Source organism: Meles meles, chromosome 13 (genome assembly GCF_922984935.1).
Source record: "Meles meles chromosome 13, mMelMel3.1 paternal haplotype, whole genome shotgun sequence".
Classification (NCBI taxonomy): domain Eukaryota; kingdom Metazoa; phylum Chordata; class Mammalia; order Carnivora; family Mustelidae; genus Meles; species Meles meles.
In genome coordinates this window covers 74,663,934-74,675,941 of record NC_060078.1, presented here as the reverse complement: position 1 = coordinate 74,675,941, position 12,008 = coordinate 74,663,934, and the positions used below count along the sequence as shown (strand labels likewise).

General features: G+C 56.4%; 1 protein-coding gene across 2 annotated transcripts; it reads right to left on the bottom strand.

Moving 5' to 3' along the window:
• Nucleotides 1–6,069: 6,069 nt before the first annotated feature.
• Nucleotides 6,070–12,008, bottom strand: EMX2 (empty spiracles homeobox 2). Of its 2 annotated transcripts, XM_046028021.1 has the most exons (3): nt 11,440–12,001; nt 9,315–9,499; nt 6,070–7,085 (listed from the first exon to the last, which is right to left on the bottom strand). In XM_046028021.1, exons 1-3 carry the CDS (start codon nt 11,846–11,848, stop codon nt 6,918–6,920), a joined length of 762 nt encoding a protein of 253 aa, XP_045883977.1. In that variant the 5' UTR covers nt 11,849–12,001; the 3' UTR covers nt 6,070–6,917. The 2 variants fall into 2 exon arrangements, with proteins under 2 accessions (XP_045883977.1, XP_045883978.1); XM_046028022.1 differs by lacking the exon at nt 9,315–9,499 and having other exon boundaries at nt 6,982–7,085; nt 11,440–12,008.

The window sequence follows — 12,008 nt, the reverse complement described above, 5'->3', positions numbered from 1 at the left end:
GCTCATTAGTGGTGTATATTTATCGCTGTACCTTATGTCAAGGCCATGGGAATTGTGTAGAGTCTGTTCTCTCATTTCAAGGATCAGTTTCAGAAGCAGGAGCGAAGCAGCAAGATCAAGTTCTTCCTGACGTCAGGTCCAGCAGAGGGCTATGGAGACCCACGCTATATATAGGGCCTGAGGTGGGCTGGGGGCAGGGGTGGCCTGGGACCAGGCTGAGGCCAGGAGCTGGGAGGTACCAGGCAGCCAGAACCCTGCCAGGAAACCCGGTCTTCCCAGGGAAAGAGAGGAAAGACATGGGGCTGGGGGCCCTGGACCCTTTTCCAAGCGCTACCCCATCCCCCCTCCAGGCTCTTCCCGGGTCCTGCAGGTGCGTCTGGACCTCTGGGCTTATGCTGGGAGGAGCCCTTATTTCTGCTCTTCCTCTCGGACCCCTACGGTGTGCGGAGGGACAGTAGGTGTGGGGTAGAGAGGAGGATGTCTAAGGCTTGATGTGGACACGGGGTAGGAGATGGGAAGCGAGAAGGTAAGGTGTGATTTGGAGAAAAAGCTAGAATTTGGAGCGCTGGCGGCTTGGGGTTCCTCTTCCCTCTGATCCCAGAAGACTGGGGCATTCTAACTCCTAACTCCCTGCCCGGCCAAAATTTTCTCTCAATTTCCCATCCAGAGAAGCGGGGCTCTGGCCCGACAGGACTGTGTTGTTGGTGGTGCCTAGGGAGGAGAACCCAGAGTCGCTCTGGGTAGGCAGCAAGACCAGCGCGAAAGAACTCTAGAAGCCTGAAGAAAGGCAGGACGTGAGCCCAGCCCAGCGCCAAGGCCAGTCAGTGCCCGAGTTGGGAAATCGCGAGAGGCAGGAAGGCCTGTCTGGAATCCCGAGGGTGCGGAGGAAAGATGTGGGCTGGGTCTGCGGGTGGAAGTGAGGGCAAGGAAAGGGCGGTGGGCCTCAGGCAACCTGGAGGACCCCGCCGGGAGTCTAGAAGACCAGCTTCCCGCCGAGCATCCTTGCACGTGCGCGCGATCTTTGGCGCGCTCTGGCGCCCCCTCGGAGGAGTGCGACGCACCCTGCCCTCCCCCGACCCCGGCCGGGGGCGCCAAGCACCCCTGCTCCGCAGCCCCCGGGGCCCTTCCAAACCCCCTTCCCACTCCCGCTGGGCAATAGGCACTAATGAACAAAAGGCCAATTAGACGCCGGGGCGCGGCTGATGAATGGACCTTTCGCTTTCAAGCGTGGCACCGCCTCGGGTTTCCTGGCGTACAGGGTCGCTCCAGGAGAAGCTGCCTCCCGGAGCGGGGTCACGGCTGGGGTCAGCGGGTTCTCAAAACTCCCACTTCCCCCTCGCTGCGGGTTTGGTTGGGGGAGGTAAATCCGGCGGCCGAGCCCTGGGCCTACACCAGCGGCCTCCGCAGCCGGCCTCGCTGCACCCCTACTTCACAGGCCCCTTGCCCCCGCCCGCCCGCCCGCCGCCGCCGCGAGGCGGCACCCAAGGAAATCTAAGCCTGATTGCGGGAACAATAAAGGCCGGCCTAGAAAAATGTGTAGGTATCCCCAAAAAACCGGCTGTTTTTTACGAAACTCCGGGGCGAGGGGTGCGCTGTAGGAACAATACGTGAACCCAGGCTTCTGGCGGGACACACGCGCCTGGATCGCGAGGCGTACAAAAGCTGCCCCTGTGCCGGGCAGGGGCGCCAGCACTCAGGGACCTCCACCCAAACACAGAGAAATGTTCCCGCGGGTCACACGCAGGCTGAGGGCCTTCCCGTTGCCTGCGATCCACAACTAGAGCCGAACTCCCAGATGCGCACTCTGCCAGCGGACCCTGGCACACACGTTCCCTACAGAAAGTCCATTTCTTCCACCTCCGTAGACACGAGAGCCACGCAGCCGCCCGCCCTCGCCCCACCTCGATATAATCTCGATGCCCAGGGCAAGCCGGACCCCTTGACACGCTCACACAACCCACAATGGGCAGCACTGAGCTCTTTGGCCTCGAACATGCCCTCAGCACCTTCAGCACCTACACGTCGTATCCTGACTTAAGTCCTGGCTCAGAGACACGCAATCACATCTCCGCACGAACACAACTGTTCCACGGACCTAACTCAGGCGCTCCAACCGCACAAACACACGAGCCTAGCCTCTCATTCTAGGGACTTCCACCCGCTTATTCCGACTTGAAACTGCCCACGGGCGGGCAGGCCAGCCCAGATGCCCCCACCGCGGAGCGGGGCCCGGGGCCGAGCCGCCAGGGTCCCTCCCCAGCCGGCCTGCGCGACCGGAGACTTTGTTTCCTGCGACTCTGAGGCGGGGACGGGGAGGAGCCGAGGTTTCCAGAGCCGAGCGCAGGCCAGAGCCCCCTTTCTGCCAGGCCCACTTGGCGCGGCTGTCTGCCTGCCACAATCCGCCCCGAGCACAAAAGTGGCCCGGCAGGTTCCGGGCCGCCGCCAACGCTCCCGCTCCGGCTCGGCTCGGCTGCCAGGAGCAGCGACGGAGGGAGCTGGGGGCACCGGACACCCAGAAGGAAAGGCAGAAAGGGGGAACCTTCTGGAGGTCCCAAGGCTTCTCCCACCCCAGGAGTTTCTGGTGCCTCGGAAAAAGCCCGACCCCGACCCCTCCCGTCCCGCGCCTGCATACTGGACCCTGGGCTGCGGAGGAGTAGGACCCCTAGCAAGACACGCGCACGGAGTCCACGGATACCTGGCGGAGAACCTAGGGCACACACTGGCACTGTACACTCCGCTTGACTTTCTCAGGGTAGCGCAACCCACCCCAAATCCACTTGGCACAGTGGGCTACACGAGAAAGGCCCACCAGTAATCAACAAGAGAGCAGGATGCAAACGTAACCCACATCCCCGTTTGGGGTAACAGGCGGGACACAAGGCAACACTCGTGCACTTCAGCCATGTGCAGGGAAGAACGCAGGACCTGCCCCTCGATGCCCGTAGAGCCCTTCCAGGGGCATCTAGGCCTGGCACCCGTATGCCACGCAGGCGTACGCAGACCTGGGGCACACAGCTCCCACGTACCCCAGCCCAAAGGGTTCCAGTCCCGCGTCCGCTCACTGCGGAGGGCTCACTGCAGCCGCGAGGGCCACGCGCCCCGCACCCTGCCCAGGCGCCCTGCGCCCCGCGCCCAGATAGTCATCGTGGGATGGCATCTCGCAAATATTTATATTCCTCAACGCCACGGCAGCCCGCGTCCACATTAGACGCTCTAATCCTGCCACTTTAAATAGATGAATTAATAAAGCAAACGAGCGGCTAATAAGCTGACTGTCCTGCCTTTTTGAGGCGGGGGAAGGACTCGAAAGTGCGCCAAATTTGTTTGCAGTGGATCAAGGCGAGCCGCCTCTGCTTCACTTTCTTTATCTTAATTCCGACTTGAAAAGATATAATTATCTAGTTTGAACAGAGCTGCTATCAAATCCTTCTTTGGGCCGGGAAGGGGGGCGTTGGAGTGGATTGCGGCTCTCTGAGCCGCTCCGTGCAGCCGGAGATAGCGCGTAATGAAGATGTGGAGGCCTGAGATACAAAGGGCATTAACCTCATTAGCATGAAACCTTTTCTTCTTACCATTGTGGGACCCTTTCAGCCGCCTAATCCCCCCTATTTTCAAAGCTTGGTTTGTAATAAAGCTTTTAGGTTTTTTTTTTCCCAAAGCTAATAGTATTCTCTGATGATTTTATTGCTGTTACACTACATAGGACGTTTACCCAAAAAAAAAAAAAAAAAAAAAATCTTGGTCACCCTCTCCCTTTTCTTGTACTTAAAAAAAGTATATAGTTTCTGCAGAAATAAGCCTTTTATTAAGATGGGAATTTTTTTTTTCTTTCTGGAAAGGCCAGTTGGAATTTCGACTTGGCTGTGCTCCGTGTTGGAGGCATTCTGCGTTGGGGGAAATGAGTGGAAGGAAAAGGTAACTTGTTTAAGAAAAGGGGAAGAGGTTCTGTGGTGCTATAGCAGCGACTGCAACGCACTCAGGACAGCCATCCGACAGGGAGGTCTCACTGTCAAAGCAGCTGGAAAGCCAACTTGTTTCCAGGATACCCAGGATAGCACCTGTCCCTTAGAGAAGCAAGCCTGGAACTCTCCCGGCAGCTTCCTTCCTCCCAGCATCATCCTGCAGGCAGGTGTCCCCCAAAATACATACACCTTCCTAGGGCAGACTGCGTGAAAATGTGCCATGGACAGCCAGGGTTCTCCAGAGGAACTGAGACAGAGGAAAACAGGAAAGACAGGCAGAGATAAAGAAGGAAAAAAGAGAGAGAGAGAGAGAGAGGGAGAGAAACCAAGAATGAATTCTACTTTAGAAGAGAAGAGGGGAAGAAAAAAAAGAAAGAAAGAAAGAAAAGAAAAATTTCCATAGTGCCCTATAGTCCCCACACGTGCACAGAATGTCTAATCTTAACTTTTCAAGGCAGGGTGTTAACAAAGCTTGTATTTTTGCCCTGCATTGTAACTTGGCCTTATCACAGTGTAAAGGGTGGGGAGATTGTCCTAAATTATGTCCAGGCGGCCCCCCTGGATCCGTGGATTAAGAGATTAAAGGAGACCACTGGGCAAGGCCTCCTCTTTCCCCTTCATATTCCTGGTATGATAATTGCTTAAACTGATTTGCACTTTCACAAAAGCTCGCAGGACGCTTTGTAGCTCGAACAGAACAGACGAGGTTTCTCTATCAATGGAAATAAAACTGATTAATGCAGCCTATCAGGATAAGAAGCAAATGAAGCATGCAAAAACAACCTCGTACCCCCAGAAGGGGGAAGGAGGAGGGGAAAAAAGCTAAGTTTCCTCCAAGACTGGTTACAACTTTTTCTTTAATGTTAAAATTAAGAGTTGAAGGTTTCTCGGAATGCTTGCCTTATAAGGCTGCTGAGGGCCTTGTGCTTGCCCTCAGACTGGGTCCTGACGGGAAGGAAGGAAGGAAGCAAGCAAGCAAGCTCCGGAGGGGGATAGGAAGGGAAAGGAAGGGAGGGCAGAGGAAGGGAAGGGAGGAAGGAAGAAGGAAGGGAAGGAGGGAGGGAGGGAGGGGAGGGAAGGGAAGAGAAGAAGGGAAGAAAGGAAGGATGGGAAGAAAAGAAAAAAACTGGTGGGGGGGAGGAGCCTGTACTTCGGGGTTTGAAGTCAGAAGCACAGTTTAAAATTCTTAGGATTCGGATTCCGCTAAGTGTTTCCTCCAATCCTAGGGGAATATTCTTCAATGCTTAACTATGTGTCCAGATTAAAACAACAACAACAACAACAACAACAACTAGAAATTAAGAGAAGTAAGCATTTTTTAACCTGAAATTCAAACTCAACTCCCTCAGGGAGCCTTGCAATGGGCAAAGGTCTGGTTGGAAAACTTTTCTCCCATCCCTTTTCTGAAAGGACTTAAGTTTTCCTAATCCTCTCCCTTTTCCACCCTCATCTCTCTTTAAAATGCCCAAGAATCCATCAGTCTGGCCCTTTTGTGGGTGAGGAGCCTGGGTTTCTTGAGCCTCATTGGAGAAGGACCACACTTAAATTATAGATACTTAAAAAAAAAAAAAAACTCACTTCAATTTCTCAAAACGACTACTCTGAGGGCATATTGATAAATCTTTATTGACAAAATATTGACATTGACATACTTCTTGGAAGTATATAGTGTGTTAGAATTCTAACAAATTAACACAAAACACAAAAATATTTACATTCTGGTATAGAAGACATTAAGGAAGCATTTGTCACTCTCTTTAGTAAGTCTATGATCTTGGAATAGAAACTCAGTGCTTGAAAACTTGCCGCCATGTCCTTGGCCACACTTAACATCCTCCCCGCTAACTACAGTCCTTTAGTTTTTGCAACAGATAGATTTAAAGTTTGGGAATGGCCTTTACAGCGAATGGTTGAATTTGGCCAACCTCTCCAACCACCAAAAGGAGTTTACTTCGGGGTTTTAAGCCTTCGGGATGTTAGGAAAGGGAATGTTCAAGAAATAGAATTAATTTAGGGTTTTTTTGTGTTTTTGTGTTTTTTTTTTCCCAGCACAAGTCCTGACTCCTCTTGTGGGCACCCTCCCCCACCACCCCCAGCCCCCCTTCCTGCTCCCCATTTCTCTGTAAGAGGACCACTATCGCGGAGCCTACTTCATTTACCTTTCACAATCACTTTGACATCAGAAGGTATCAAGAAGTGTTTACAGACTGCACATTTCTCGAAAAAAAAATCAAAATAAAAAGCACACAGAACCTGTCTTTCAAAGGAAAAGAAAATTACAATTCATTTTCTGTCTTTAGACACCATTCGTCCAACAACTGCAACATGCAATTCAAGTTTTTAAACAGGTGTGGGTTGGGGCTAGATACGGAATTTCGATTGCTAGTATTACTAATTATTTTTTAAAGATGGGGGGGAGACTCTGCGAAGTGCAAAAGAAAAAGTCCTGTGCCTGGTTGGGGTTTTCTTTTACCATCATTATTATTATCATTATTATTTTTTTAAAAATCAGGACTGCGATAAATGGAATACCTGCCAATCATCTTGTCTCGCTGGGCTGGCGTTTGACTGACAGCTTCCCTTGTTCAGAGTGCCTTCCACGGTGCCACCTTTGGATCTCTCTCTCTCTCTCACTCTCTCTCTCTTTCTCTCTCTCACTCTCTTTCTCTCTCGCTCTCTCTCTCAGCTGCCTCTTTAGACAAGGGGTGCCTGTTGATCAAGAAGCCTGCGTCCTCTGCCATCTCCGTGCAGCCTGGGGTCAGGACCCCGCGCCCTCGCTGCCCAAAGTCCGCGAAGCGCCGACACTCTCTCTGACTCCCTCTTCCTCTTCTCCGTGACTGTGTGTGTGTGCGGTTTGTTTTTGTTTTGTAGCTTGTTTTTGTTTTTCTTCTACCCCTCCTCTCCCTGTCTGTTTTGCTCCGTGGTGTCCGTTTCTGTGGGGTTCGGTTTGTGTTTTTAATCGTCTGAGGTCACGTCTATTTCCTCGGGACTCGCCTGCTTGGTGGCAATTCTCCACCGGTTAATATGGTGCGTCCCTTTTTTCTTTTGTTGCGAATCTGAGCCTTCTTCCTCCAGCTTCTGTCTTTTGAACTTCGTCCTTCGGTTCTGAAACCATACTTTTACCTGTGGACAAGAGGCGGATGGGGCGCGTTAGTCCCGCCACAGCGCCCTCCTATTGCTTCCTCCTCCAGGCAGTGCCTTCCAGAGAGCCCAGTCCCCCAGCGGCACCTCAAAAGGGATGGCCTCCCCCAGGCCTCCCCTTCTGGGGTCCGAGCTCCTAGTGCTGTCAGGAAGCCTGGCTCCCTACCCTTCTGGGCCCTGGTGGGGTGTTTCCCCCAGACCAGGTGGCCCAGAGGGCACAGTGCCCCTGCCCCGCCTGGTCCTGGAAGGGACACCCACCTCCTGCTGAAAGCAAAAGCCTTGCAAACCCTGGAAAACCCCTACAATGATCATAAGTAAAGTAAAATAAAAAGAGACAAGTCCCTGACTCCCTCTACCTCACCAGTGCAGGGAAGACCTTACTGCGGTCAGCGGCAGCAGCTTTCTGGTGCAAGGCCCAATGTGCTTTCTATTTTGTCTGTTTCCTCAGCCTTGCCTAAATACAGCGCCTCCTCCGCCAGGCCTCGGCCCTGGGTAGGCAGTCGGGATCTGCCTGAGCTTCCTCTTCCTCGCCCAGGACTCCTGCAGGTGAGCAGGAGTTGGGGGGCGGGGGAGTACTGGAGGAAGCCTGCGGGATGGTAGAATGCCGAGGCCTGGGGACCAGCCCAACTGTACCTTTCCAGCTGGGAAATGAAGCTCAAAATTGAAAGCTTCTGAAAGAACCGTGGGATAAAGAGGAAGTGAGAGAGAAACTAAACAAGAGGAAAGAAGAGTGGAGCTCCCTCCCTCCCCTCCTGCGGACCAGCCCCGGGATCCACCAGGCCCAGGCTCACAGGCTGGTCACATCATTTCCCATCAGAGCTGGTCTGGAGGCCTCGTCTCCCCAGAGCAGCTGCTAGAGGTCCAGGGAGCAAAGATGCGGGGCTGGGCTGCCATCCCCATCAGCACCAGGGGGTGCTGGGCACTGGGTCCCCATTCAGCCACCACAGGAGACACCAACACTGTCCCAGCTTCGCAGCAGTGCCGTACAGTGAGGGAAATGCGGGGGACAGCACCTCCCCTGTCCCCAGGCCTGTCCCTTCCTGCAAGCAGCAGCCCAGACCCCTGAAGCCCTCCCCTCTCCCTCCTTTTCTAAGGCCGGCCCAGGTCCCGGCTTGCTCTCCCCAATGCCCCAGTCCCCCAAAGTGCCCCATGAAAAAGCCGAGCTGGAACAAGGCTGAGTTTAATTTGCTTTGAGTTTGCTAATTGAGGGGGAGGACGGTTCATTTCTCCCCGGCGCTCGCCCAAGGCGCGCGACGGTGCGCTCGGGGCTTGACACGCACACAAAGACTCCAGGCAGCGTGGGCAGCGAGGCGGACAAAGACCACCGCGGCCTCGGCTATCCAGGAGAAATCAGCCGGGCCGCGCCTTGTGTCGGGCCCCGCACCAACCCGCGAGGCCCTCCTCGGTTTTGTCCAGGGGGACGTTTTAAAACAAAAGCCTCGACCTCTTTGCGCCTCCCAGAAAAAGTGTTACAACTTAATCTGCCCCAAAACGTTACTGTTCGCCGGGAACTTTGACCCCGCCCTGTGGCTCTGCGTACTGTAGCGCTACTGTAGCCCTAAGCCCCCTCCCCGACCCCAGCAAGAAGGAGCCAGGCCCGCCTCCGGAGCCCTTCTGCGCCGCAGGGGTCTGTCCCCCGAGGCAGACCTTCCCTGCAGCCTTCCAGCTCTGTTTTGCTGATTTAGGGATGCACCTAGGATGTCTGGCCTCTCTGCCTTCTGAGTCTCTGATCCCCTCAAGGGAAGTAACTAGAGCCCTCGGTGTGAACCTTGGGTCTGCCATGACACAGAACTCCAGTTTAACCCACTCCCAGACATCTCCAGACATCTCCAGCCTGGAGCATCCGCCACCTTGCCCCTCACCCTTCTGTGCTCTCCTTCTCCAGGCACCCAGCCCCGAGTCCCCAGACTCTAACCGAAAGTCTCACCAAAAGCGCACAGGTGTCTTAACCAGCAACTCTAGGTCATGCCCAGCCGGACAGGAGGGAGCTACTCAGCCGGTCTCCCCAGAGCCTAGGGGTGGGTGGGCTCTTACGATCCCTTGCGGGAACCCAAGGAAGCCAAGCACCTCAAAACTGATACATTCTGAATCCAAGCGTGGAACCAGCTCCCGGGCTCTTTGCCAAAGGCCCTCTCCGAACTCCGCACTTGCGAGCCGCCTGCACGGGGCCAGAGATGTGGGATGGGATCGCGGGGTGCACGCAGTCCTCACCTGAGTTTCCGTGAGGCTGAGGCTGTGCGCCAGCTGCTTCCTCTCGGCGCCCACCACGTAGTGGTTCTTCTCAAAGGCGTGTTCCAGCCTCAGAAGCTGGGACGGGGAAAAGGCGGTTCGGATCCGCTTCGGCTTCCGGGCCAGCGCGTTGTGCAAAAGGAAGCTCTCCGGGCTTGTGTCGTTTCCTGCCAGGGACATAGCAGAAGTCCCGTTAGAGGAGACCGCTCTGGCCGGCCGGGGCCGCGCGCTTCTCCCGAGCCGGGCTGGCGGGGCTCATCGCTCATGGCCTTCGCGCTGCCTGTGCGGCTGGGCCCGTGGGAACCCGGGGCCCTCCGGAGGTGGGCGAAGAGGACGCCGGCCCAGCTGTCCGCCCCAGAACACGGAGCACGTACCTGTGCGGCACCCACCTAGCCGCTGCCCGGGCGGGACAAGTCCCCAAGCTTCTGACCTCCGCGGGCTTCGCAGCCGCCCTGGAGCCACGGGCCTCACCACCCCCTCGCCCCGGCGCCCGGTTCAGAGGGGCAGCAGAGCCAGGCCCCGGGACTGGCGCCCAAGATCCAGAGAAACTTTCTCTTTTTTTCTGACCTCGGGGAACATTAACCCCCGGGCTGGAGAGGCGGCAGGCCGCTATGCAGAGTTTTCTCGGGAACTTCATTTTTTATTAAGTCTCTTGCCCTCCGGGAAAATACAGAGGCTGGGCGTGTGGTTGCGGCCGGCCGGGGCCGAAATTTGGCCGGCGGGTGCGCAGGGTTTCCGCAACCACTGCCTCCCCAGGACCCGGCTTCCGCACTGCCCGGCTCCAGAGAACTAGAAGACGAGAGCGAAAGGATCGAAACCCAGGGGCTGCCGAGTTGCGGGCGCGCTATGGGGCTGTCCTCGGTCCCAGAAGATCCCGGCTACTTCGGGCCTGGTGGGGGCACCAAGGGCGAAGCTGGCAGGGAATGATGAAAGGAACCATAAACTTTGCGAGCAAAGCCAGAATAGTTTCGGGTTCACTCAGGAGGGTGGGAAATCGATTCACTAAAAACCCAAACAAAGAAAAACAAACCGAGTTGTTTAGGAGAGAATGGAGGCAAATCCGGTCCCGGAATTAGGATGAAAGGCTGTTTTTGTTTTGTTTTGTTTTGTTTGTAATTGGGGAGGGTGGTGGCATCTACCGGATTCTGGGTTCTGATAGGAACGCAAAGGGTTAATGAATGGACAAGCCGCTGAGTATTGATCGGCTGTCGCGGGAGGTAGGTCTTTTCCCCCAAGCTCCGACCACTAAACTAATTGCTCGTCCCGTTTTCTGGAGTTATAACTTTCTTCCTACCCCCACTCAGAGGAAAAAAAGCGAACACATTTTTTTTTTTAATGGCAAGGGAAAACACTTAGATCTTTTCGTCCAGCCCTTTCCCGATAGGGTTCATTTCTTTTAAAAGAAAAACAAAAACAAAAACAAAACAAAAACCAGACAGAACCTGCTTTCCCGCCGCGGACACTCTGCCCCCATTCGAGCAGATCTTAGCGAGTGTGCGGAGCCTCGGAGGTTACTACCCGCGAGGGTTCCAGGCTCCTCCCCAGGCCTCCAAAAAAAGGGAAAACAAACCCCTAGGCTACGCTCTGGGGACGCAAGGGTCTCCTCGCCGCCCGAAGAGGGTCGGAAACTGAGAAGTCGCGGGGCTACGCTTGAAGGGACGAAGAGTGGGTGGCGAACAGGGTCTTACGCAAAAGCGAACCTGGTGGCCTGGCCGTGGCCCTGGCCCCTCGGAGCTAGGGCAACCAGGGCACCGCGGAGGAGACGGAGAGCCTGGGTACCCCGCGGGCTCCGGGACTCCTTGGCGGCCGGCGCTCAGAGAAGGCTCTCCCAGCCTGTCTCCACCCGAGAGCGTTCGGGGACAACTTCTCCCTTTGCGCCCCTGTTTAAGGGGTCCAGCGGCCCCAGGCCAGCCCCCAAAGCGGCCGCAGCTTCGAAAACTGGGGACCAGCACCATGCCCGGCCCCTCGCCGCCCAGTTTCCGAATCGGGCGCGCGGGCCCGCGAGCTGGTGGAACCTCCTCCCAGGCCCTGCCAAGCGCCCACCCGGCGCGCAGGCCGAGGGCAGTGCAGGACGCGGCGCGCTGCAGCCCCGCGACGTGGCACGTACCTTGGAAGCGGTGGCCCAGATATCGGTAGCGGTGGATGAGCCAGGGGTAGAAGGTGGACGGGTCCCGCTGCTGCGAGGCGAAGAGGGGGTGTGGCGAGTGCGAGGAGGGCAGGGGGTGGGCGGCCAGGGCGTGCGGCGGCGGCACCGGGTGCACGGGCACCGCGGGGTTGGGCGGGTGCGAGACCGCCTCGGCGAACACCAAGTCCGGGTTGGAGTAGACGCCCCTGCCGGCGGCGGCGGCAGCGGCGGCCGAGTGGAAGCCGTTGAGGAACGGGTTTATGGGGCTGGAGTTGGCGTAGCTGAGCGCCGCGGGACGGATGGGGTCCTCAGAGCGCGAGGCGGGCAGGGGACTGTCCTTGGCCACCAGCGACTCGATGGTGAAGCAGCGCTTGGGCGCCGGCTGGAACATGCTGCGCCGAGGAGCGGGCGCCCGAGGCTCCCGGCTCCCGGCGACCGCGGCACGCTGCCTCCGCCGCCCGCAGCCCGCGGCGAGGACGGACGAGAATTGGGGACTTGTTTGTTTGGGGTGGGGGTGGGGGGAGGAAAGGAAGAAAGAAAGGAAAGGAAAA